Raw genomic sequence first — 24916 nt, 5'->3', positions numbered from 1 at the left:
AATATTTTTTTAACTTTTGCAATAAATGTAAAAAAATTCGTTTTGCATTCTATTTCCTTTGGCACTAATGTTTTTTTAAGTTGATTTTTTTAAAATAATTTTTAAAGTATAAATGATTTATAGAAAAACTTTTGCTAAAAATAAGCCAATTGATGATCTTTTTGAGGTTGAGTTTGAGAAAAACAAACTCCAACATTTACTGGGTTGGATTAAACATCTGTAAAATCTGATAATTCACACAAGGATCACATAAAAAGAAATACATACATCAACAACTTTGAAGTTATTATAATTTTAATTTGAATGAAACTTTTATTACATCATTTTAAAAAACTTCAAGCTTCTCTTGTATTACTATCATTATAATATCATGAATTCATTAATAAGTATATTACAAATTAAAACATAAATCAATTATTATATAAATTTTTATTTCTATGGATTTAAATTTATTTGGTTTTTGAACACTGATTTAAATTTATATGTCCATTATTTTTTCTTTTTACTGAACCCTTATTTTTGTGACAATCGAAGTGCCATCAAGGTGATTTGTTTTGAAATTCATCTTAGTCCAAAACAAAGGAAAACCCATTAACAAAGTTTTATAACCCTGTTGCTCCTAGATGGTTGTATCTGCATGCTTGGTGTCGCTGCTAGAACATTACACACAAAAAATTATATAACCTTTTTTTGTGCTTCAGCTCCTCTCGTCCCTGCTTGAGCAAGCCTTAGTCACAAAGGCAAGGTCAAAACCTAAGAAAAACAAAGAACAAGTTATATATGATGAATTTGACTAGGCTGTCATGGAGGAAACATCAGTGACGACGTCAATATATCAATTCCAAAGTGGAAGATTGGAAAGGAAAACCCAGATATCGTCTTCGTGGACACCAGAGAGAACACTAGGCAAGTAAATTATCTTAGTAAACTCATCTAAAACTATGACGAGTCACTGAATAGAACAAGCTTGCTTCTGCCGGGAAAGCAGCGATGTGCTCGTCATGCTTACCTTTTCCAACCTCTGTGAAAGCGAAGTTTTATATTCGCAGCCCTCGGCATATGCCTCTATTCAAATTATAGGGCTTCTTTCCTTGCGAGTCTCGCGGAACCAACTTCTAAGAAAATCGATACTTTTGTGTTGCTGTGCACGATTTCTGTATTGAAAGAATTGACACTGAGATTTCAATTTTTCTTATTCTTATTGCTTTCAAATGCATGCTCTTAACGAGAGTTTAGCGAGACATTCACGCAACATGCTTGTACTCGGACCAATTCCCTTATGGAGTACACGATGATTGATCTTGTCAAAGCTCGTTAGAATTTCTTTGCTATATAAACTCCATCACAAGAGAACCTCACAAGATCTCTCAAATCACCATCGAGCTAATCAATCCATCACAAAAGCGTCTGATCAGCTCGCCTGCCCCGGAGACAATGAAGATCCCAGCTCTCATGGTTACCATCCTCGCCTTGGCATTCACCGCAAGCGCCTCCGATCCAGATCCACTCCAAGACCTCTGCGTCGCCGATACCAACAGCACCATCCGGGTCAATGGCTTCCCCTGCAAAGCCATCCCGGTTGCCGCGGATTTCAAGTCGGCGCTCATCAAGAACCCGGGCAACACCAGCAATCCCCTGGGATCCATCGTCACCGCCGCCAACGTTCTTCGCTTCCAGGGCCTCAACACCCAGGGAGTATCATTCGCTCGCGTGGATTTCGCTCCAGGGGGCACGAATCCCCCTCACATCCATCCCCGGGGCACCGAGCTCCTCTACTTGATTTGCGGGAGGCTCCTGGTGGGATTCGTCACGACCGGGGACAATAAGCTCTTTTTGGAGACGGTGGAGGAGGGAGAGCTCTTCGTGTTTCCCAGGGGATTGATCCACTTCCAGCTCAACATTGCTGCCACCCCGGCTTTTGCCGTGGCAGGATTCAACAGCCAGAACCCCGGGACTAGTCAGGTGGCAAAGGCGGTGTTTGCGTCGGTTCCTCCGATTGATGATCGTGTCTTGGCGAGGGCGTTCCAGATCACTCCGGCAAACATTCAGAACCTGAGGAATCTTATCAGCAAGACTTAATTCACAAGACAAAAGGTTGCTATTTTCAAAATGAAGTAAATAATCACAAATCGATGTAAGAAAAATCGAGTGCCGAAGTTAACTCCTTTGAACTCTCCCAGGGCTTTGGAGCTTGTGAGGATGTTTGGGGAAGCTAGACTACCGCCCTAGCTGCTGAGGTGGGACTAGGAAGATTGGGAGCTTGAAAGAGTTTTTCACATTAGTGATTTTACTGTTATTGCTAAGTTATTTGAGTTGGAACTCGTGAAAGAAGCCAGCAAGCCTGAGTTACAATTCTCCACGTATTGCTTTGGATGCCACCTCGTTTTGCTGGCAGAAGTTTGCTTCCGTTATATCCATCACACTACTCTTTAGAAGCAAAGAAACTCTTATCACACAATCCAGTTGAGAACTTTATAGAGATTTTCAATTGCCTACTAATGAGTGTGGAATTGGGGACTTCTTGGTAGTGGAGGTTATAAGCTGATCTTCTTAGATTTCAGTGCATAATGAGGTTATATAAAGTTAAATATTTAAATATAAGTAAAAAAGTTATATATGTGAAATTTCTATAGTACTAAAGGTAAATTGAGTTGTTTAGTATCTTTAAAAGTATATAATTATTATTTTTATAAAAAACAAATAAATTTTAATATTTATTTTAAATTTAAAATTCACAAGAATTGTTATAAAACACTATCTTATGAAACGAAGGTAAAACATTTATTTCATTGTTTGGGATGTTGAGTGTAGTAGTTTTTTTTAATTAAGTGGATATTATTATAATTTTGGTAGCTTTATTGATTTTTTGCATTCATAATCATATACATAAGTTTTTTACATTGCATGGTTTGTTATATTTAGGTGTATTGCAAATTGCAATGTAAATATTTTTTTCTTAAGTTTTTTTTTTTTTGAGTTTTGTGGTTGTTAGAATGATTGTATTTGCTTAAATTATTTATGCCCAAAAATATAAAAAAAATGGCTTAATTGCTCATATAGTAAAAAACTAAACTCAGTAGTTTGTTATGTACAATGCTGTTAAAATATGGCTTGCAATTAAATCTTTTACGACTTTGGATGAATGAACTATAAATTAAATTTTTAATAGCTCATATTATAGCTATTTAAAATATTTTATTAATAAATTAAATTTTTGAAAAATAATCTTATTAAAATTTAATAATAATTTAATTTAAAATAATTGAATAAAATATTTAATAAAATCAATAAAAAATCACATAAAGTGATGCGTGAATATATATATATATATATATATATATATAAAATGTTATAAGTTTTTTCATTTCTATTACTTATAGGTCCTCATTTTTGTGCATTTTAAAAATGGCATCTACATTTACAATCGGTTGTCCAGCAAACTTGTTTGCTTAGCCAACTTGTTTGCTTAGCCTTGGTCATGTAAAATAAACTAAATCAATCATTTTAATCTTGTCTTCTAAAATTTATGTCTATACTTTAAGGGATTTTCCTTTGTGGTAAGCAAAATTTTGTTTCCACTCCTGTTGATCATGGTGAGATCCACTATTAATTTCAACAAATCAAGAAAACCATCTATGAGCATACACAAATCTCTTCAAGAACATGATCCACCTGGAATTTACACATTGCTCATTAAATATCTCTTCAAGAATGGCATAGTTTAAACTCTTTTTTATCCTCTTAATGCGGTGTGTTCCTTTATCAAGTTCTCGGCTTCCTTCCAATCGTCCACCACGCCCAATGCCACCAGCAGTGTGCACATAACAGCCACACTATGACCTATTCACGAACAAGTAGTATCCAAATCCTTTTCGATTGTAATCACCGAAAAAGAAGAAATTATATTGCTTAGCCTTTAATAGCAAACCAGAGTGCAATTACAGAGTAGGAAAAATCATAAAGTTTACGAGAACTTTGCTCTTCGAAGAAATACAAGTGAGATTCGAGGTTCTTCCTTCTGCGAATTTCACTTTGGCGCTACAAGGTTAGCTCGTCAAAGTTCTCCATGGATCACTCTACGCTTACAAGACATCGATCGGCGAATCTTACCTTTGGAGAGGATGCCACCTTTACCCGAGAACTTTCACAGACGCTGGATGATCCTTGGGGCCACAGCCATCCACGAGCGACAGTGGTGTATTATACACGCCCCACCATTTGCGCACGAGCTCTTTCACGTCCTCTCGATCCATGTTTGCGCCTTCTCCGGTGTAAGCCCAAGGCTTGGATCCCTGTAAATCGAGTTTCTCCAAAGGATTTCGAGCTAGAAGAAGAACTTAGAAACTTACAGCAGCGCAATAGTGGATGACTTTGGTCTTGTCCAGGTTGACGTTCTCGGGGTGCCTCCACAGCATCGCCATCTCCAAGTTATAGGCGTTTGGAACCGGCCGGAAGGCGTCCTGGAAGAACAAGTTGAGGAAATCCTGCCATGGAGCAAAGATTAAGATGCAGTTGTAATTTCCCGAGAGCAGAGCTTTCACCTGTTCTGCGAATGGTGTGGGATGATTCTCGGCCAGGGCTTGCACCATCCTGCCGAAGGTCTTGCTGCTCGGCTCGAAGACGAACATCCCGGCATTGAAGTAAGGCTTCGGGGGCTCGCCGAGGGCGAAGTTCCAGGGGACTCGGCCGGGGCACTGTTGGCAGTAGCCGAGCGTGAACTGGGGAGTGTGGCTCCAGTCGCAGAAGCAGTCCTTGACGGCGGTCAGGGATCCGGGGGGCGACAGATCGAAGAGCTCGTCGATGTTCTCAAACACCATCATGTCCGCGTCGAGATACAAGAGCTGATCGTAGTCCTCGAACTGGAGAAGAAAGCCCAAGTCACATTAGAGCCCGAGAAGAAAGAAGACGCAATCTCGACACAAATCCGATCGAAAGACCACCGCTTTGAGGAACCCAGTAGCGAGTCCTGGCGGAAAAGAGAGAGCTCTCACCTCCCACATCCGGAGCTTGGAGTAATTGATGGCATAGCGGGGCCACGCGAAGGCGCAAACTCCCGGGGGCGGAAGAACCGGCTGGATGGATCGCACATTGCAGCCGTGGGAGAGGAGGAGATCGGTGTGGCGGCGCGGAACATCCGGAAGAACACTGACGATGAGCTTGTATCTCGAGTCGACGAGGCGGAGGCTCTTGGAGAGGCCGATCACCCCTTTGATGTAATCACCATCGCCGGCGAGGAAGGTGACGAAGGCCCTCCGCTTCTCTTCTCCTTGTTGAGGCATCACAAGGGAGGAGTATCTTCCATGGATCTTCTTCTTGCGTTTAAGTATTTCTGAATCGGGACGAACAGGTGGCAAATTCTGGGGAATCTGGTATTTATCTACGTTTTTTTTATTACAAGTCCTTTAACACCTACTTATTTGATTGACGGAAATTCGCATAACTAGTGTCAACGGTGCATGCAGAAAATTCTCGTTTCCTTATTTGCAATTTTTTTTTCTTCTTGCATTAGCTACCAGTCCTTAGCTCCTTGTAATTGTCAATTGTAAAATCATAGAGCCATGGAACTACCCTCAGCATAGAATCTCTAAATGGTTTATTGTTCTTCCATGGTCCCAGGACCATAAATCATTTATTTCCTTCTTCTGCTAAATTTTCCAGTGTTTGCAAAGAAAGTATCATAGCATTTTGACATATATCTATAGCCAATGCATACCAAAAAGGAAAGCAAGACATTGCGTTGCTCAGAATGAGGATCCTTACGCGTCATTGAGCCGTCCTCATTGCAATTGTTATCCACTTCGGCCGCATCATCTTTCCGGCTCGTCGCCCCCCTCTGTACAACGCAAGTTCACAGAAAAAAACTGGCGGCTGGGTCAGTAGCAGGTTGAGAAGATGACTACTTTCCGATGGTGGCGAAGATGAAGAACACCATCGGCAAGCGATCTCGGACATACTGGCGGAAGTGCACTCACTCGAGCATTGGCTTCAGTTGGCCGTGTGAGATCTCATGCATTCAACGGTACCGCTTTTGAGAGAATGGCTTGCAGAGTAGACTGGTATCCTTCCTCTATCACTTATATTATCCTAAACCCTAAAACCAGTGCTCACTTTTGGCACTATAACTCTCATGGAAGCTATTGACGGTGGTGTCTTGGAGATGGGTGGCATTCTCAAAGTTCATTTCACTTCGATGGCTCTGCTCAAGGAGACTTGCATGTTCGCTCGGTTACAAGTTCTGCCAGCCTCAACGCAGTCACTTCTGAGAGTGCTATAGCCTTAATGAATCCAGAGGTTTTCATGCGGCCCAAGGTTGTGAACGCGTCCGGCCAAGGCGACCGAGTACCTGATGCAGTCGCTGTTCTTCCGTGGCATCATGTTTGTGATGGAGAAGGGCCTTCACCGGTTTTGTAGAGGTGGAGGAAAGGGACAAGAATGGAACGAGGGAGGGAGAGGATGGACGGTTTTTATGGAAACTTCTGAGTCTCCCAAGCAGGGAATGGGCTCCTGGAACCAGTTTCGGGGAGACAAGGAATGCTGTGAGAAACCACTTGGAATTATGTGCCTACTACACGAAGTTTCACCAGTGAAATGAGCTACTTAGACATGAAACGTAATTCCTCTCCAGCTTCCGAAGTGTGGACTGTTGAGAAGAGTTTTGCCGGCATCACTTGCTGGTACGTGAATTTTCTGGATGAGGAAGCTTGGGTCATTCACAAGTTAAAGGAAATGGGTCACTACAGGAAAGAGTGTGCCACCCAAGTTCTTGTTGTGACAGATTCACCTTCTGATCTATTGCGGTAGTCATTGCTTATCATCTGCTGAACATTGGAGCGGGATGTTAAAACGGGTAGAGTTGTTGTAATGCACATCACAGGTAGGCTCATGCATCAACATCTTTCTTTATAGAAACGAGCTCTTATTATAATTGCATTGATTTTAAATATTGCATATGTTTCTAGTTTTAAATAACAATGTTGAAGTCCTTTTATTCTGTTGAAATTGAATGCCGCCGCCTAAAAACATGTATAATTATTCTTAAGACATACCGACTCTTGCGAATTAAGTTCGGCCGATAAGACTCCTCAGGGTCTGGATGGTTGCCGGAGAGATCTGGAATGCCCTCGCCAAGACACGATCATCAATCGGAGGAGTCGACGCAAACACCGCCTTTGCCACCTGACTGGCCCCGGGGTTCTGGCTGTTGAATCCCGCCACGGCGAAAGCCGGGGTGTCAGCAATGTTGAGCTGGAAGTGGATCAAACCCCTGGGAAACACGAAGAGCTCTCCTTCCTCCACAGTCTCCAGAAAGAGCTTATTGTCCCCGGTCGTGACGAATCCCACCAGGAGCCTCCCGTGGACCAAGAAGAGGAGCTCGGTGCCCCGGGGATGGATGTGAGGGGGATTCGTGCCCCCTGGAGCGAAATCCACGCGAGCGAATGACACTCCCTGGGTGTTGAGGCCCTGGAAGCGAAGAACGTTGGCGGCGGTGACGATGGATCCCAGGGGATTGCTGGTGTTGCCCGGGTTCTTGATGAGCGCCGACTTGAAATCCGCAGCAACCGGGACGGCTTTGCAGGGGAAGCCATTGACCCGGATGGTGCTGTTGGTATCGGCGACGCAGAGGTCTTGGAGTGGATCTGGATCGGAGGCGCTTGCGGTGAATGCCAAGGCGAGGATGGTAACCATGAGAGCTGAGATCTTCATTGTCTACGGGATGATTAGAGCTAGATCACAAGGGATTTGGATGGATCTATGGGGACTGGAGAGATCTTGAAAGGGTTCTCTTGTGATGGAGTTTATATAGCACAGCAAGGTTTTCTGGAGCTTTGACGAGATCAATCAATGGCAACTCTCCACAAAGAGAAATGGGCGAGTAGTACAAGAATTTTGCTCGTACAAGAATGCTGCAGTGACTGATCTCGCAAAGCTTTTCTTACAAGGAGCATGCATTTCAAAGCAATGCTGGCAGTGGGCCTTGTGTCGAAATCCCAATGTCAGCTCTTTCAGTTTATTTTCTAACAGACATCGTGCATAGCAGCAAAAAATAATTCGATTTTGTTGGAGCTTCCGCGAGACTCGCAAAATAACGAGAAAAAAACCTTTGGAAGATCAGAGGGGCTGCGAATATTCTCTTCTCAAACCCGGATTTAGGATTTAGGGTTTAGGGTAGGCTTAAGACATAACAAAACCCTAGAGGCATATTCGTTCTCGTGACACACCGGCAAAGCGCATTGGCTCGCGAAATCCAATGCGCCAAGCTCTCCTTTCCCAGGCGGCCATGGATGCTCGATTTTTATGCTGCCCAGTTGCTCTTCTTCCTCGTTGCCATCCCAAGCTAGCTCCAGCAGCAAGATCCAACCATTTTGTCCAAGCGATCACAGGCAGAAAGGTCTCCAACCTTGCCTCTCATAAAATGGTCTCGCGATCATCCACTTCAAGCACCGCTGCTGCTGTAGAAGAAATGACCAAGGAAGAGGTAAAGCTAATTGAAATTGTTCACCTTGGTTTGATTTTTCTGCTTTCTCTTCAAGGAGAAAGAGGAGCGTGATTTCGCAGGAACTCCATATGTTCCTATATATGTCATGCTTCCCGTAAGTATGAAAGGACAAGCAATGTTCTTACCTTGACGAGCTTCATTTTCTTAGCTGGGTCTGATAAGCGAGAGCAACGAACTTGTCAATCCAGAAGGTATACGTAGAGACTTACAAGCTCTGAAATCCGTGAATGTCGATGGAGTTATGGTGGACTGTTGGTGGGGACTCGTCGAAGACACTCCACAAAAATACAACTGGAGTGCTTACAGAGAACTCTTTACGATTGTCAAGGAATCCGACTTAAAGCTCCAGGTACTGAGAAAACATGAAACACCGTAAGGACACATTATATATGATGAAAGCTTACTTGTGTTTCACCAGGTTGTGATGTCGTTCCATCAATGTGGAGGAAACGTCGGTGACGACGTGAATATACCAATTCCAAAGTGGGTGCTGGAGATTGGGAAGGAGAACCCGGATATCTTCTTCACGGACAAGCATGGACACCGGAATCCTGAGTGTCTTACCTGGGGAGTGGACAAGGAACGCGTTCTCAAGAGCCGGACCGGACTCGAGGTCCATCTTTACCAACGTGCCTCGTTTTTGGTCGAGCGAGAGAAGCTGATGAACTCTTTTCCAGCCGTGTAGGTGTACTTTGACTACATGAGAAGCTTTCGCCAAGAGTTTGACGATCTCTTCCAGTCTGGAGTGATTGCTGAGATCGAAGTTGGACTCGGTGCCTGTGGAGAGCTTCGGTATCCTTCGTATGTTCCGAGAAGCGGTTGGGAGTATCCTGGCATTGGAGAATTCCAGGCAAGTCAATTATCTCAGTGAACTCATCTAAGCTTCTGAAAGGAAAAAAAAAAATCACAGTGCTATGACAAGTACCTGATAAAGAGCTTGAAGCAAGCAGCCGAGGCAAGAGGCCATACCGAGTGGGGATGCTGCCCCGATAATGCTGGAGAGTATAACTCCAAGCCACAGGAGACGGATTTCTTTCGCGATGGTGGCGACTATGATAGTTACTATGGCCGGTTCTTCCTTAAGTGGTACTCCAAGGTGCTGATAGAGCATGGAGACCGCGTTCTTATGCTGGCAAAGCTGGCTTTCGAAGGCTTTCACATAGCATCCAAAGTAAGCGAAATTTAAAAAATAATCTGTGACGAGTAACTTACCGAGGCAACTTACTGAACAGGTTTCTGGAATCCACTGGTGGTACAAGACCGCTAGCCATGCTGCAGAGCTCGCCGCCGGCTTTTACAACCCGTGCAATCGCGATGGCTACGTTGAAATCGCCGAGATGTTTGCGAAGCACGATGCTTCTCTTAACTTCACCTGCGTGGAGCTTCGAACTTTGGCTCAAGAGGAAGACTTTCCGGAAGCTCTAGCAGATCCCGAGGGTCTGGTATGGCAGGTAAGTTCGTTGTTTACTTGTCTCGTTTGCGTGGTTCTTTTGATTGTTTCACGTTTTTGTTCTCATTGCTTTTTGATTGCTCTGAAGGTGTTGAACGCTGCTTGGGACGCCGGTATATATGTTGCAAGCGAGAATGCGTTGCCGTGCTACGACCGAGATGGTTATAATAAGATTCTGGAGAACGCAAAGCCTTCCAAAAATCCAGATGGTCGACACATCTCGGCCTTCACGTACTTGAGGCTCAGTCCCGTGCTTATGGAGGAGCACAACTTGCATGAGTTTGCGAGGTTCGTCAAGAGGTTACACGGTACGCAAGTCTTTTATGAAGTTGTTGCGATAATATCTGAATTCTCATTGTTGAACAGGGGAAGGCGTCTAAGAACTCTGAAACAAGCGAAGTAGAAACCTCAAGTTATATTTCTCGGTTAAATAAAAAGAGGAACAAGCCTGTCAGACTTCCTGTTTGATAGAGTTGCTCAAGAACCTCTTGAACCAACGGGCTGACCTCTTGGGATAGCGCTTGAGTGTTTCATAGTCGACGTAGTACAGACCAAACCGCTTGGTGTACCCCATTGCCCACTCAAAGTTGTCTACTAGAGACCATGCAAAGTAGCCCCGAATGTCCATGCCTTCTCTGGAGTTTGACGACAGTAAGAACGCATGCGATTGCAAACCAAGACAAACCTGGTTGCTTGCAGTACAGCAGTCAGATAATCTTGGTAAAAATGGATTCGTTTCAAATCATCTAGCTGCTCGTCAAGGGTCAAAGTCGAATTGTTTTCTTCATCCATGCCTGTAAAACCGAACTTCGTTTCATCAGCTGAGATCCAAATAACTAGTGTACCATTCTCAGTGACGTAAATTGGGGGTCGATTGTATCTCTCTGAAACCCACTTCAAAACTCGGTGCAGCCCCCAAGGGACAATATAGAGCCAAGGAGAGGCCGCCTGGAAAAGGTATGAAACGTGAAGTCAAACAAGACACAGAATCAATAAAGAAAATAACAACCTTATCTCCAATGACAGCTCCATTGCGTACAGCTGCAGGAAGAATTAAGCCAGAACAATAAGAAAAACAACAAAAAAGTGACTTTGTACCTACCTGATGTCAAAATTCTCTGGTCCTGATGGTAATTGTCTGAAGGCTTTGCGTACAGTGCAGGCGTCACGAACCTGCTGCTATAATGGTTGATACCAACAAACTCTACGGATCCTCGAACAGACTTCTGCTCCTCTGGAGTGAACTTTGGAAGCCTGTCACCGACATACTCACGCATTGTGGCCGGGTAATCTCCAAAGAAGAAAGGATCAAGAAACCTGCACAGAAATGTGTTCCTAAATGCATGAACTGTTGGAGAAGATAATTACCAGCCTAGTTGAAATTCCAGCCGTCTTTGTGATGCCACTTTGTCATCTACTGAATCAGTCATTGGTTCCGCCCATTCAGCGTCCACTGTAATCCCCACGACACCACCTTGAAGAGCCTGCATAACAAAAGTAACGTCCGGATGAGACCGGTAGAAACAAACCTTGAACTTTTCTCTGTAGATTTTAACTGCGGCCGCATGAGAAAGTATCACATTGTGGCCTGCGAGGTATGGTTCAGTGGCGGAGTCACCAGCTTTGCAGTATCTTCTATCCGAACACCTTCCAGGAGCATGGATTCCCAAGCCATATCCCAGCACAGAGAACTGAAGAGGCTCGTTGAAGGTTATCCAGTGCTTCACGCGGTCTCCGAATGCCGCGAAGCATGTCTCAGCATAAGCCGCAAAGTGTTTCCTGCATTCATCCCGCCGTCACAAATCCGTAAAAGAACAAAAAGCTGCTTGCTTTGTTTTTCCTCACACGATTTCTTGGCTCGTCCATCCCCCAAAAGAATCATGTAATTTTTGAGGCAAATCCCAATGGTACAGAGTCACGTACGGTTTTATCCCTGTAAAGGACAGAAGAGCTCATCACAGGATTTCTGTTGGTTAACTTGCCTTTCTCCAAAAGGTAGTCAATCAATTTGTTATAGTACGTCACACCTTCTTTGTTTACACCCTTCTCCAAACCATCTGTAAGGACCCCAAGAACAGGAAGAGAGATGAAGGTCTATGCAAGAGTGATCAAGTACCTGGATATATTCGTGCCCAGGCAACCGAAAACCTGTAAGCATCCACTCCCATTTCAGCCATATTATCGACGTCTTCCTGTATGAAAGACATGACTTGGTGAAAGAAACGTTTTAGATTTTTACCTTGTATCGATGATATTGATCGACAGCAAGATCTCCATTGCTTGCATCAAGAATTCGGCCTAAGATCGACGAAACAATGCCACGATCAAAGAAGCTAAGAAAATAAAATTTAAAGAACCTGGAGTTTTACAAAATGTATCCCAGATACTGAGACCACGACCGCCTTCGTCGAATGCTCCTTCGACCTGTGCAAGATCGATCCATCAGTCGACAGATTGACGAGCATGCATTGGAGATCTATCGCGCTTAGAAGCGAAAATGCGAGGAAGAAAGACGAAGATCATCGAGAAAAGAGGAAGATCACATCGAAATATCAAGAAAGAAACCCTGGATCACGGATTTCTCGATGGATTCGCACCTGGTAGGACGCCGTGGCGGTCCCAAACACGAATCTGTGGGGAAAATCGCGGCGCTGGATGGGAAGCCTGGCAGCGCCAGCTGAATTCGTCGCGAAATCTTGCTCCGGCGGCGACGGCATCACGGCGTAGGCGGCGATCTGGAAGGCGACGAGCGCGGTTAGAGGCAGCACAACGGCCAGCAAAATAACCGCCCTGAAAGTGGGAACCCTGGATGCAATGGAAGAAGGGACCAGCTTTAACAAGCTCCGGGCTTGATGCGTAGACACCACCATAGCTTTCAAACCTCGCATTTAAATGGAATTTTTTTTCATCCGTGCTATAGTTTGGGCCTACGTGGCAGATTTGGTGCCATTTCTCAAAGATAAATTCTTCTAAGCTTTGGAATATAGCGTGATTTCTGTAGAATTGTCCACATGTCCAGAATCTTTCCTTTATATAGGCCATGCCATGTCCCATGAATGGCTACGTATACATTCAACCGATCAAATAAATTGATATGGTGATACACTGGAATAAACTCTCACATTTTAAGCCAGGATGAATGGGTCCATCGATGGCCATTGCAGAATGAGGAAGAACAATTATTCCCTGGAATCTCTATCGCTAGTTCATCGTGGTGTTTGTTACTTTGTCACGATCCAACTAAAGAGCCAAAATGTTTAGATGCTGTCCGGCTTATCGCCTTGAAAATCTCCTGGATTTCTCAATGAAGATGTTTTTCTAGGTAGAGGACGCGTTAAAAGAAAGGAAAAGTCTTTGGGATTTATCAGCTTAGATTTCCAACTGTTTAAAGTTGAACTTGAAGAGATTCTTCTTCTTGTCTTCTTGTCACATTTTCGCTGAGCTCTCGCTGCTCTCAGCTCGCTCGTCGCCACTCGCGTAATCCAGGACGATCAAACTCTCAACTTGGGGATTGCTACCAAGACTGCCCTCCAGGATCTCCGGGTTCTCAAGCTCGTCAACACTTCCCACCAGTGACAAAATTCCAAAGTTGAAACCTTTAGCTCGCCCTGGAGAGAAGTTAACACCTGCGCTTGCTGGAGTTTTCCCTGCTAGCCGATCCACAAGCTTCCCCCTGTTCTTCTCCGGATCATCCTTAAGTTTGCAAGCCACCACTCTCTTTGCTCCAAATCCAGTCTCTAGAGGAGCAGCGACCCGAGCTTCCCAGTCCATGGCCAGGATGTCCTCCGCGATCGGCTTCACAAACTTCTCCACCACGCTAACGTGAGAAGGATGAGCCGAGTAAGCGGACAAGCCTGCCTTGTCCGAGTACCTGCTGTGGAGGACGTGGGTGAATCCTCCACTGAGTTTGTGGTGCGACGGCCAGATTCGCAAAGCTGGCCCGGCTTTGAGATGGAGGACTCCCTCCAGTGACTTGAGAGCGTTGAGTTCTCTCACCATAGCCACTTTCTTCTCTTCGGGAGTCTCTTCCTTCACTTTGAAGAAGACGACGTGCTCCACAATGCTCATTGTTCCAGCCACTGTGGTCGACATTCTTTTCGAGAACCTGGAAACTCTCGTTATCAGTCGAGTCATGAGTGAGAATTCACTGACCTTGCAAGGGCGATCTTCGCTCCTAGGGCTTTTCCCAAAGTACCTATCAAATAAAAAACAAGTTTTTAACTTCGGAGAGGAGCTACAGCTTGCGTCTCTTTTTCAGCCGGTCGAAGAACTCGTAGACGTCCGCACTCGTCACAGTCTTTCCCGTGTCGCGGAAATCCCCCTGCCAAGAATGCAAAAATTAATCACAGAAGAAACGAAGCATAAAAACACTTACAAGGAAGCTGCTCAGCTCAGATGTCATGTCGTTGAGACCATGAAGGAACTCCACCTTCGCGACGTGGTCCAAGTTATTTAGAAGCTTCATGCTGGCACCTTCGGCTTGTTCCATCCGTGTCTTTCGCCTCTCCTTTGCCAATGCTTCGTAGGACTGAAGGGTGTCCAGCTTGTCCAGAAGAAAGCTCAATCCTCTGGTCTTGTACAGCTCCACGCAGGAATCACACTGGCAGAGACTGGTCCTCCAGCTTCTCTCCAAAAACAGAGCCTTTCCGAAGCAGTTTCCAGTCTCCGCGTTCACGTTGGCTGGCTTGAGCTTGCAAATGGAATTGCTGGATTGAGAGCAGCCAGCCACATCCGAAACTCCATTGCTCACGGAACCTTCTTCTTTCTTTCCGGAAGTTAAAGCATCGGATTTCTCGGCCTTGCTTCCCATTGTTTGTTCGACTGCAACGTTGGCAGGAGCCTCCGTGCTTGTTTCAGACTGCTCAACTGGATGGGTTTCGTCTGGTATACCAGGCGGAATAAGAAGCTCCTGGTACCGAAAGAGAAAACTACACCGTCCAACACAATTTTGGCAGATCAGTTCGTCAAACAAGGGCTCATTATCCTCGTCCCTTGGCACCTAATGAAATGGACCAGAAAGCTTAGACTTCAAAAGGAAACACAAAGCTGACCTTCTCCGAGGATAGCAGACCAAGGTGAGCTTCATGAAACCAGTCCTCGCAAATGCAGCACTGCAGCATTTCACCGAGGTGTTCGTCCTCGGGGTTTGGATGCTGGCGGTGGCAAATGCAGTAAAGCCCCACAAAGTTCTGGTTGTAAGCATTCTCTTTGTTCTCGGCGTCTTTCTCCTTCCAAAGCTTGCAGTCTTTCCCACCGAACTTGGAGTTGCCACAGTCGCATCGAAAGTTCCTTTTTGTCCAAAGCTCCACAATCTAAGTACCAGAAGAAAGCGAACAGAAAAACAAAAATGGAGATCAGCAAGAGAAAGCGCATAAATCCTTCATTTTCACCTCATGTCCATCGTGACAAGCCAAAGAACAAGCCGTGCAAATCCCGGCATTCCCCTGGGGCGCGCAACTCAAGCACGAGAACACGGCCTGCCGAGGCATGTATCCCTCGTTGTACGTGCATTCCTTGCCCTCATCGCCGCCAAAAACAAGATCGGCGCTCTGGAATGAGCTATTCCTTCAGTCCTCAAACCCCAATCTAACAGCCATACCTCTTCCTCCGCTTCCTGGTTCTCCAGAAACTCCTCGATCGTCATGACCTCGCTTTCCTCCTCCATCCCGCTGCCGCCGCCACTAGCCTAGATCCAAGGCGCGCTCTCGCTCCCGCGCTTTCTCACTAAAAAATCTAGGGAAAGAAATCTTAGTTCCCACCGCCAGATTCGAACCCTGTTCATATTTACAATTATCGTCCGTACATACCCGTACCAGAAATAGAATATCGCTTTCCGTTTGTTATATCCGTACAGCTTCGTACGGAGAATTCCTTCCTATCTTCTTTTCCTGAGTTTGAGAGCCAGTTCCTTGCAAAACTTCCGAGTCCGCAGCGTGAGACCGAGCGCTACGAGCACGCCAAAAACACAAGTAGCGGTGGAGATGATGAAGGAGCGCCTGTAGCAGCGAGCTCCATAGCAGAGGAGGCCATGGTGGTCTCCTCCAGAGTTTTGCTGCTTGAGAGCCTCCTTGTCGTACAGCTCCCCCGCAATCTTCACCGAGAACACGTAGCTCCCGAGAGGGCTGGCCATGTTGCAAACGTTGTAGAGAGTCCCGTAGTACTTGAGCCCGAAAAACTCCGAGGTGAGGATGTACATGAGCACAAGCTGGGCTCCGTAGCCGAAGCCAATCAGGATCGAGGACATGAACAGCGCCGACTTGAAGTTGAGAGCCAGGAAGAGCTGGCCGAGCGCTGAGAGGCCGAGAGTCAGAGCGAAGAAGAACGGACGAGGTACCTGGAACTTTTGGAGGAAAATGTCCGAGACGAGGCCGATGGTCACACGGCCGAGGAAGTTCCAGATGCTTAGGAGCTGGACGAAAGTCCCGACTTGTTCGTGGGAGTAACGAAGAGAGTCACCAATCTGTCCGAGGTTGTCATAGACTGCTAAGCCCGTTCCAAAGCCACAGGTCGTGCAGACGAAGATGAGAAGCATGTCGATGCTGAAAATCCCCTCGGGTATGGTGTAGTCTTCACCCCTGGGAGGCCTGGTCAAGATGGCATGAACAATTCTCCGCAAACTCCAATTCTTCCTCTTGTCGACTAGATTTTCCACTTCTGAGGGACCTTCTTCCAGTCCTTTTGCAGGAACTTCTTCCAGTTCTTTGCCCTGTCGTTGCTCTTGCTGTTGTTCATCTGTTCGGACGTAATCTGGATGCTGTTCTTGAGCGACTGTACCTCCTTTCCACCCTTGGAGCTCCTGCTTGAGCACCACTCCCAGTGGCAAAAGAATGATGACCAGCATAACTACGGCCAGCAGCTGGATCACCCAGCGAGGAATGACCACCCCGTCCAGGTTCTTGACGATGATGATCACCATAAGGTACATCGCCAGCGACACGGAAATGACGAAGAACACGTACGCGATTCTCTTCTCGACCCGTGCCTGGTCTTCGCCGCTGGGTGTCGTTCTCCTCACGAAGAACATAAAGAGGAGGCAGACGCTGGGAGGAAGCCATGTAAGCAGGAGGACGAAGTTTGCTGGATCCTTTGTCCCGTAGATGGCTTCGTATGCCATGGTGAGGATCGCTCCACTCAGTCCCACGAACCCTTTGAGCAGCCCGATGAGAAAGCCTCTGTTGTTTGGGAAGTTCTTGACGCAGGTGACCACCACTCCGGTGTTGGTGAACGACTGAGAGTTTGTCCCGAGGAAGATGTAGAGGCACATTTGCCAGATCTGTGGAGCCGATATCCTTCGAGTAAGAGCTAGCCAGATCATGAGGAAGCCGAGAGTGTTGAGCACAGCACCCATTCCCAGTACGACCCACGGCCCCGTAACATCATATATCAGTCCGGACACGAGACCAACCTTGGCACCGAGATCTTTGAAGAGAGCAATCGTGCTGATGGTTTTCTGGCTGTAACCGAGTGTAGTCTTCATTTTCTGGGAATAGAGCCCAAAGCTGTAAGTTGCTCCAGCGGTAGCCATGATGAAGAAAGTTGCTACCACGGCCATCCATTTGTTCCTGGCGATGTTCCTGAGTAGCTTCAAACCACGAAACGGTTCCATTCGGCCCCTGGTAAGGTTTGGAGGAGATTGAGCTCATGTATTTCAAGCCGGGCATTGAGACGTCTGCAATTCATCCAGCTTAGTCGTGTTCGTTTGGACAAAAAAAAAAGGACGAGAGGGAACTACCTGGCATGTTCGTAGCATTTTCCATTCTGAAATTCATTTGACTTCATATCCTGCAACGTAAAATCCAGTTTCGCAATCGAGGAACAGAGAACAGGATGATCCTAGCTTGGAAGCTTATCGACAAGCGTTACAATATTTTTCCTCGTGAGTACAGAAAAAAAAAAACACAAAAACGACCAAAGTGAAAAAAGAAAAGAAAGAAAAACTCTACCTGTCTAAATCAGCTGAAAATTTTTGATTGATCTTCTCTCGTCGCTATGTCGTAGCTGTCATAGCACGGAAAGACTTTGGAAAACTTTGGTTGCGTGGAGTCTCTCTCATTGACCCCTGGCACTAGTGTGTCATCAGTTAGATATGAAAGAATGCCACACTATGCAAGAAACAACGAAAGAGGAATCAGAAACTCAGGCTCAACACGTGGCTACAGGCTAAAATCCTTGGCACAATCCTCAAAAGACCATACCAAAAAGTTTCCAACCTTGTTCCAGGAATGCCAATCAGCAGTACCTGTATGCTTCATCACTTTCATCCTTGTTCTAAAACTTGAGACCCCAAAGTCCAAAGGAGAGAAAGAAGCTTACCTTTGAGATGGAGAAAAACCACATTGGAGTCAGGATGGTCCCGAGCTCTGATAATTGTTGATCGTGTCCTCGAGTTTTTGGAGCTCATCCAGAACGCAGTCGATCTTCTTTAGACTGATTTCTCCACCCATCCGAGGAATGTAGTCACAGTTCTCATAAGGGCGGTACTCGCACATACTTTTGATCTCTTCGTGCAGGACCGTTTGAATGTCCTGGACAAAAGAGGGGAAAAAAATGAAACCAGGCATAGAACACCACTCCGAGTACCTTCATAGATTTCATAAACTCGTGGCATTGTGTGGTCACAAACTCCATTCTTGGCCCTCCCGCATTGGCGAGCTCCTCCATCACCGTTCCAGCAAACTCCACGGCCTGGACGATTTTCTAACGAAAGAAACAAGATCATTCTCACGGATTTGTTGAGCCTTACCCGCTCGACATGAGCGAGACGAAGAAGCGCCGGCGATTGTGGCTGCGTGCTCGTTGTCATCGCTCCCACCCGAAAAAAAACCCTAAAACTTTAACCCTAGTCATCGCCCTTCGTGTTCTTGGCTCATTCTCTCTCGATTCGCGCACGTAGATCGCTTTGACGATCACCGCAGAATAACCGCTTCTCCTTCTCTGTTCCTTGCCTCTACTCGAGGATTTCCAGGAAAATTCTGGATCACAGTGATGAGGCGATCGATCATTCAGTTGAAGATCATCATCAAATCTAGACAGAATCAAAGAAGAAATTATGTGATTCGAGGCGGCATTCTCCATCCAAAGCTGAATCGCTCGCGGCTGTGCTCCTCCCGGCCAGATGGTCGTCGTCGCTGCTCGTCCGGGGCCCCAGACACGATCCCCCTCTGGCGCGCCTCCAGAGTCGCCTCGCTCTCGCTCACGCCAAGCTCGTCTTGCAGCCTGAGCACCTTCTTGTACAAGCAAGTCGAGCAGCGCTGGCCCGGAGCGCAAATCCTCCACGATTTCGCGCAGCTCCGGAATGCAATCGTCATACCTCGAGCACTTCGAGTCTTTGAATGGGCACTCGTGAGCTCTCGCTGCCATGGCTTCACGGATGCTGACTTGGCGGTGGCAAGCGTTATTGTTCCTCAGTATATTCCGTTTCAAAAAGATCCTTTCAAGCGATTAGAATATTCTAACTCTTTATGTCATTAGAATATTCGGATCGTTTTTATGCCATTGGAATATTCTCCGTGCATTGACCCCCGCGCGAATGGAGTGGAACACTGGGTGAAAGTACAGGACCTAGGTCAAGCAGTGGGAGAGCTGTGCGTAAGCTAGGGCTAGCTAGGAAATCGCGGATGCGCGATGGAAGGGATGCGCAAGAGGGTCATGGCGCTGGCCGTGGCGGCGCGAGATCTCAGCAGCGGCAGCACTGCCGTGCGGCAGCCGTCGCCCGGCAAGCGCCCCAATCCAGCGCAGCGGGCATTCGCGCAGCTCGCGGATTGCCTCGAGGGCCTGGCGCTGTTCCTGTCGCGGCTTGCCGACAGTGGCGAAATCCAGGCACAGCAGCTAGAGGAGGAGCTGAGCAGTGAGGAGAATCTCCTCCAGGGTTACAAGGGCCGATCATCGCTCTATCTCCTCATGTGTAGCCCCAAGATCATGGCGGAGCTTCAAGAATCGGGGAAGAGGCTGCGGCGGGGAATCGAGGCACTGGGCGGGACGGCGAAGGTGGATAGCTCGCTGTTGGAGCGGCTTAGCGAGGGATTTCGCCCCACCGGCGACGACGAAGCGCTCATCGATTCGCTCGACGAGGGCATGCTCGACACAATCGTGATCGATACGGCGCTGTGCCGGAGGCTGGCGCGGCAGATCGCCGAGGGCGTGGGGATGGAGATGACTAGCCAGGGATTCGTCGACGAGGTGGAGAAGCTGTGGTGCGAGCGATCGGCCGCGGAGGCGCGCGGCGGGAAGGTCCACGCTCTCTATCTGGAGCAGTTCTTGCTGGTTCTCGACCGGGCTCTTCGATCTTCTAGGGGGGATGCCATCGAGGGCGACGAGGATTGCGAGCGAGAACAGGCCAAGCGGATGAAGCAGCTCATGGCGTCGCTCTCGATCAGCGGCAGGGACGCGCCAATGCTGCCCTTGCAGCCATTCATCTGCCCGATCACTCGCGATGTGATGCGCGACCCCGTCCAGATCGCCTCGGGGCAGACGTACGAGCGCGAGGCGATCGAGCGGTGGTTTGCCGAGGGGAACACGCGATGCCCGGTGATGGGCGAGGAGCTCCCCACCACGCAGATGAAATCCAACTTCGCGCTAAAGCAGTCCATTGCCGAGTGGAGGGAGAGGAACTTCGAGGCCCGGCTCCACTGTGCCGCGCGGTGCCTTCTCGGAGAGCCGCGCTGTCCCGACACAGACGCGCGGACCATGCGGGACGTCCGCGCGGTGTGTGAGGAGGAGCCGCTCAACAAATACAAAGTTGGCACCATTGGGCTGATTGGACCGATGGTGAAGCTTCTGCATGACGCGCGGGATGCCGTGACTCTACGCAAGGAGGCCCTGGCGGCGCTCGCGGTGCTTGCTCGGGACAACGTGGAAAACCAGGTAAGATAGCTTTCAACTTTCACGTTCCTTGCTTGCGAGAAAAATCTACCTTTTGAGACAGCTTGTGATTTTTCACTCTTGCTTTTGCTTTTCTCATCGCGTTGCTTGTGCTTGTGAAGGCTTTTTTTTAATGAGATTTGCATATAATCACCGTTTTGCAAACTTCCACTTTCCTTGCTTGCGACATGATCATGCAGCTTGTGATCTTTCACTCTTGCTTTTTCTTTTCACTTCTTTGCTTGTGCTTTCAAGGATTTTCTCTTGAGCGGCTTTGCATATTTTGATCGACAGTTTTGCCTGGTTCTTCCTTGTTCTAAGTAGTCTGCCAATTATAAGCTACTGATCATTTTGCTTCTTTTAGGAATCAATGGTGAAGGCCGGTATAGTTGAGCAGCTGGTTTTTAGCCTCACTCGGCAAAAGGAAGACTTGGGAGAAGCTGTGTTGGTGATGAAGATCTTGTCGGAGAATCCCAGCACCGCGGAGCTGATCAGCCACGCACAAGGTGCGGTGGTGTTTCTGGTAACTTTACTCGGCTGCGAGGACGAGGACGTGAACTCGAACGTGACGGCCATCCTGGAGAATGTCCCAAGCAGCGATGAAAATGTTGTGATAATGGCCGAGGCCAATCTTATGCGGCCTTTGGCAAACAGGCTCGTTGAAGGTAATTCACTTCGTTTTGATGTTCTTTCACATCTTTGATGAAAATGCTCTTGCAGGATCCATGGAATCGAGAATTCTCATGGCAAACGCGCTCGCTGCCATGCACTTGCCAGACTCGAGCAAAACGTCACTTGCAACGGAGGACGTGCTGGTGTCGCTGCTGAAAATGATCGAAAGCTTCCGGCGAGAAGAAAACGAAGCAGCTCTAGGTGCTCTCCAAAACCTCACATCCGTGCCTGGCATCGCCGAGACAGTCCTCACTTTGCACGGCTTCAGGCTGATGGAACACAAACTCACCTCTGTCAAGTCCGTGGAGGAGATAAAAGTTGGCGCTGCCCGGATACTGGCCGATCTCTCTAAGATCGCTGGTGATGCCTGGAGCGACGAAGACGAAGCCACAATGAACCAGCTCGAGATCTACATCTACGAGTTCTTGCAATTCATGGGCTCGCCCACGGCTGCTGGCGTCCAAAGTCACGTCTTGAGCACTCTCCTCGGCTTGGCCAACGGGAAGAACATCGGAGGCTTTACGAGAGCAAAGCTCTGCGAGCACAAGGCGCTGCAAACACTTCTTCCGCTCCTCAAGAACCCGGCTACGTCGACTCCGAGCAGCGCGGCTTCGAAAACTCCAGCTATGGTGGTGGAAGTAAGGCGGCACGCAATGGAGCTGTTTTGCCTGCTGAGCAAGGAATCCAGACAGGAAGCGTCCGTGGCGATGCGAGAGGAGCCCGGGATCATAGCCGAGCTCGTGAAGAACCTGTCCGAGGACCCGGAGAGAACGTCCATACTGGGGATCATCGCGAGCATGAAGGGGGATGGAGTCGTGAGGAGCGCTCTGGATCATCACCACCAAGATGGAGACAAGGGGCTACTTCACGTAGTGGCAGCGCTGGTGATGGACGCCTCCCAGGACGCTGCGACGATCGAGGCGGCGGTGGGCATCGTTCTAAAGTTCGCGAAGCTTGGGGTGGAGACGCAGACGAAGCTGGCCGAGGCGGGGATGATCGAGCGGCTGGTGCAGCTGCTGGAGCCCGGGAGGAGCATGCTCACGCGGCGGCGTGCCGCGCGGTGCCTGGCAGAGTTCTCGTCGAGCAGCTGGAGCTTGAGCGAGAGCCGCAGCAAGCAAAAGCGGCGAAAACAGGACGAGTCATGCAGGAGCGTCGTGTACCTGTGCCTGCCGTGGCTGGCGCCGCGCGGACCGAGCCGGTGCTGCCGGGTCCACGGCGGCGAGTGTACCGCGCGGCACACGTTCTGCCTCGTGGAAGCCGACGCGGTGGTGCCGCTGGTGGCGCTGCTCAAGGACGCGGCCAAGGCGGACGCCGCCGATACCGCCGGCGGCGCCGCTGCGGCACTGGCGGCACTGGCGACGCTGACGGGCTTCCTGGACGAGGATACCGCCGACGGCACCTCGGAGGCTTATCCGGCTGGTACAGTCGAGGGCTGCCACGCCATCGACAAAGCCAAGGGGCTGAGCGCCGTGATAGCGGCGGTGAGTAGCGGCGGGCGTGACGCCCAGCGGTACGCGCTGGCCATCGTGGAGCGGCTGTTCAGTCACCCCGACTACTGCGCGCAGTATGGCCCATCCGCTCAAATGCACGTCATCTACGCTGCTCAAACGGCTGATCCAAAGACGCGGAGAGCCGCCGGGCTGATCTTGCGGCGGCTGGAGCTCATGCATAGCCAGTCCAATTACTTCGGAGCATCGCACGGTAAGATCAAACTTCTCTTCTTCTCGACCTCTAACGATCGGTCTTGGGTCTAATTTACCGCTATAGGGCTTTAGTGCGCCGGGATGGGAGAGCTCTTGCGCGCTCTGCCGGTAAGCTTTACTTCTCTCCTGGATGAGCTCACGGATCTTGCTCTGCAGCTCCACCACGGTTTTGGATCGACAATTGCGCAGCCCAGGATCGTGGGCGCTCCGGAAAGAGGTAGAGTTCTACTCCAAGGTAGTTCGTCGAGAAGAAGACGACGACTAGTGACCATCAAAGCCAGCGGCAGCGATCAAGGTCAAGACCATCTCCAGGGATCGTTACCTCCAGAGCTCCGCGAGAGGTGGGAGGCCTCTCGCGGCAAGCTCATGGAGCTGGGCCTCTCGATCGAAGACGCGGATAGAGTGATCGGGAAGTCGTCGGGGCACCTCAAATCGCCATACTGGGGGGAGGGGAAGGAGAAATCCGTCCCGGCTGTGGAGGAGGTGGCGGGGAAAGTGGAGTATCTCAAGAGCCTGGGGCTGTCGGACGCGGAGGTCTCGGGTTTGATGAAGAAGTTCCCCGAGATCCTGGGATGCAAGCTCGAGGAGGAGATCCAGGGCAACGTCGGGGTGTTGGATGTTACGTGGGGGATCAGCGGGAGGACGCTGAAAAGCCTGGTGCTTCGCAAGCCACAAGTTTTGGGCTACAATGTGGACTGCAAAGGGGATTGCATGGCGGAATGTACCAGATGCTGGGCGAGATTCTAAGGAAAATCCAGCGATTCAATCATGGCTGTAATACTATGTATATAAATTGTTTACGTTACGAAGATTATAGTGGTTCTTTTCTTTGTTCGCTACAACGAGTAGCTAGATAGATTCTATGGTAAGATGGGCCTGGTTGACTTTCTTCGCCTTGCTGGGCGTTGACTTTTCTCGCGATACGTGAGGATGCCTCCGCTGGCGGTTGACTTTTGGTACCTGAGGATGACTCCGCTGGCGGTTGGCTTTTGGCCGAGCAGCGTCCAGGAGGCTGACGCATTCTGATGGAGTTCCGATGCGATTTCCCGCAGCTGGCTGCGAGTGAGAGGATCTTGCGATGAACTTGATGAGATGCGGACTTTGAGTGTTTCTCTTGGTCTGTCGTAGTCGAAGACCACTTTAACTTGCGGCATGGCGAAGGGCTAGGGCGGCAGTTTGGTGGCTTTATCCTTGTAGGAAAAGGTACACTAAAAGGCATGGATCCCAGAATATACTACAAGATACGATTGGTACTGAGGAAATACAAAGGAAAGAAGAAGAACACTCTGAGTACACGAATCAAGCTGGGATGCAAGTGGAAGAAGATGATGGCAATGAGAATGAATGGATGTAGACGATGGTGCATAGAAAGATGCCAGCTTTGGCATTGGAATGGAGTATAGTGTGCTTAGCTGATACACTATTACTTTTTATTTTAATTTAATAGCTATTTTTTGTTTAGGATTCTCCTCTGCCGCTGCAGCCGCGAATTTTCCTACCTCAAGCTCCCAAGTGTTTTATCTTTCCTGGAGAACTTTTGCAAGAGAAATGTTTGCCGCTCCTCCTCTACTCCATGTTTGTGAGAAAGAAGAGGTTCTCTGACTGATCGTGGTGGCAATTCACTGTGCTTTTTTGGCAAAAAGGGAGTGCTCTAGCGTTCCAATCTCCCAGCACGAACGCAGTTACATTTAATGAGGAACAGAAAGAAAAAAGCATTCATTTATTACCAATACA

At 48.2% G+C, this 24916-nt stretch overlaps 10 protein-coding genes and 1 long non-coding RNA gene across 14 annotated transcripts; 3 read left to right on the top strand and 8 right to left on the bottom strand.

The window, feature by feature from the left end:
• Positions 1-1305: 1305 nt before the first annotated feature.
• LOC112349887 (germin-like protein 1-1) lies at positions 1306-2108 on the top strand (the record flags this gene model as incomplete). Its single annotated transcript, XM_024685075.1, has 1 exon — positions 1306-2108. A coding segment is annotated over one exon (774 nt), but the record flags the coding sequence as incomplete, so codon positions are not given.
• Positions 2109-4121: 2013 nt separating this feature from the next.
• LOC9647046 (galactinol synthase 1) lies at positions 4122-6299 on the bottom strand. Its single transcript, XM_002979859.2, has 6 exons — positions 6231-6299; positions 5714-5833; positions 4992-5366; positions 4542-4859; positions 4350-4484; positions 4122-4292 (listed from the first exon to the last, which is right to left on the bottom strand). Exons 1-6 carry the CDS (start codon positions 6297-6299, stop codon positions 4131-4133), a joined length of 1179 nt encoding a protein of 392 aa, XP_002979905.2. The 3' UTR covers positions 4122-4130.
• Positions 6300-6899: 600 nt separating this feature from the next.
• LOC112349872 (germin-like protein 1-1) lies at positions 6900-7920 on the bottom strand. The gene has a single exon (XM_024685051.1). It carries the CDS (start codon positions 7702-7704, stop codon positions 7060-7062), a length of 645 nt encoding a protein of 214 aa, XP_024540819.1. The 5' UTR covers positions 7705-7920; the 3' UTR covers positions 6900-7059.
• Positions 7921-8138: 218 nt separating this feature from the next.
• LOC9649594 (beta-amylase 2, chloroplastic) lies at positions 8139-10515 on the top strand. The gene is made up of 9 exons (XM_024685053.1): positions 8139-8476; positions 8532-8591; positions 8646-8846; positions 8916-9110; positions 9183-9347; positions 9408-9668; positions 9730-9948; positions 10036-10255; positions 10314-10515. The coding sequence occupies exons 1-9, from the start codon at positions 8249-8251 to the stop codon at positions 10325-10327; spliced, it is 1563 nt and encodes a 520-aa protein (XP_024540821.1). The 5' UTR covers positions 8139-8248; the 3' UTR covers positions 10328-10515.
• LOC112349874 lies at positions 8465-9005 on the bottom strand. Its single transcript, XR_002993544.1, has 4 exons — positions 8902-9005; positions 8707-8849; positions 8623-8651; positions 8465-8571 (listed from the first exon to the last, which is right to left on the bottom strand). It is a non-coding gene; the product is annotated as an uncharacterized LOC112349874 (long non-coding RNA).
• Positions 10348-12821, bottom strand: LOC9649593 (beta-glucosidase 4). 2 transcript variants are annotated; one of them, XM_002979858.2, is made up of 14 exons: positions 12737-12821; positions 12545-12682; positions 12305-12371; positions 12187-12245; positions 12064-12139; positions 11930-12004; positions 11793-11880; positions 11477-11726; positions 11316-11431; positions 11050-11264; positions 10957-10988; positions 10793-10895; positions 10633-10741; positions 10348-10582 (listed from the first exon to the last, which is right to left on the bottom strand). In XM_002979858.2, the coding sequence occupies exons 1-14, from the start codon at positions 12815-12817 to the stop codon at positions 10399-10401; spliced, it is 1593 nt and encodes a 530-aa protein (XP_002979904.2). In that variant the 5' UTR covers positions 12818-12821; the 3' UTR covers positions 10348-10398. The 2 variants fall into 2 exon arrangements, with proteins under 2 accessions (XP_002979904.2, XP_024540820.1); XM_024685052.1 differs by having other exon boundaries at positions 12545-12821.
• Positions 12822-13281: 460 nt separating this feature from the next.
• Positions 13282-14048, bottom strand: LOC112349866 (stress-response A/B barrel domain-containing protein UP3-like). The gene has a single exon (XM_024685036.1). The coding sequence runs from the start codon at positions 14037-14039 to the stop codon at positions 13374-13376; it is 666 nt and encodes a 221-aa protein (XP_024540804.1). The 5' UTR covers positions 14040-14048; the 3' UTR covers positions 13282-13373.
• A 97-nt stretch (positions 14049-14145) lies between these two features.
• Positions 14146-15660, bottom strand: LOC9649592 (putative E3 ubiquitin-protein ligase UBR7). Its single transcript, XM_024685035.1, has 5 exons — positions 15547-15660; positions 15338-15496; positions 14999-15259; positions 14323-14946; positions 14146-14268 (listed from the first exon to the last, which is right to left on the bottom strand). Exons 1-5 carry the CDS (start codon positions 15610-15612, stop codon positions 14182-14184), a joined length of 1197 nt encoding a protein of 398 aa, XP_024540803.1. The 5' UTR covers positions 15613-15660; the 3' UTR covers positions 14146-14181.
• A 35-nt stretch (positions 15661-15695) lies between these two features.
• LOC112349865 (protein NUCLEAR FUSION DEFECTIVE 4-like) lies at positions 15696-17796 on the bottom strand. The gene is made up of 2 exons (XM_024685033.1): positions 17680-17796; positions 15696-17616 (listed from the first exon to the last, which is right to left on the bottom strand). The coding sequence occupies exon 2, from the start codon at positions 17551-17553 to the stop codon at positions 15823-15825; it is 1731 nt and encodes a 576-aa protein (XP_024540801.1). The 5' UTR covers positions 17554-17616; positions 17680-17796; the 3' UTR covers positions 15696-15822.
• A 103-nt stretch (positions 17797-17899) lies between these two features.
• On the bottom strand, positions 17900-18771 carry LOC9647045 (mediator of RNA polymerase II transcription subunit 11). 3 transcript variants are annotated; one of them, XM_024685037.1, is made up of 4 exons: positions 18691-18771; positions 18528-18644; positions 18261-18472; positions 17900-18012 (listed from the first exon to the last, which is right to left on the bottom strand). In XM_024685037.1, the coding sequence occupies exons 1-3, from the start codon at positions 18748-18750 to the stop codon at positions 18290-18292; spliced, it is 360 nt and encodes a 119-aa protein (XP_024540805.1). In that variant the 5' UTR covers positions 18751-18771; the 3' UTR covers positions 17900-18012; positions 18261-18289. The 3 variants fall into 3 exon arrangements, with proteins under 3 accessions (XP_024540805.1, XP_002979902.1, XP_024540806.1); XM_002979856.2 differs by having other exon boundaries at positions 17900-18006; XM_024685038.1 differs by lacking the exon at positions 17900-18012 and adding an exon at positions 18072-18186.
• A 742-nt stretch (positions 18772-19513) lies between these two features.
• LOC112349892 (U-box domain-containing protein 43-like) lies at positions 19514-23416 on the top strand. The gene is made up of 5 exons (XM_024685088.1): positions 19514-20810; positions 21172-21472; positions 21528-23180; positions 23247-23290; positions 23339-23416. The coding sequence occupies exons 1-4, from the start codon at positions 19572-19574 to the stop codon at positions 23252-23254; spliced, it is 3201 nt and encodes a 1066-aa protein (XP_024540856.1). The 5' UTR covers positions 19514-19571; the 3' UTR covers positions 23255-23290; positions 23339-23416.
• The last annotated feature ends 1500 nt before the right edge of the window (positions 23417-24916 follow it).

Source organism: Selaginella moellendorffii, unplaced genomic scaffold (assembly GCF_000143415.4).
Source record: "Selaginella moellendorffii unplaced genomic scaffold, v1.0 SELMOscaffold_43, whole genome shotgun sequence".
Taxonomy (NCBI): Eukaryota; Viridiplantae; Streptophyta; class Lycopodiopsida; order Selaginellales; family Selaginellaceae; genus Selaginella; species Selaginella moellendorffii.
The sequence above is the reverse complement of the archived record's forward strand: the minus strand, read 5'-3'. Positions and strand labels throughout refer to the sequence as shown.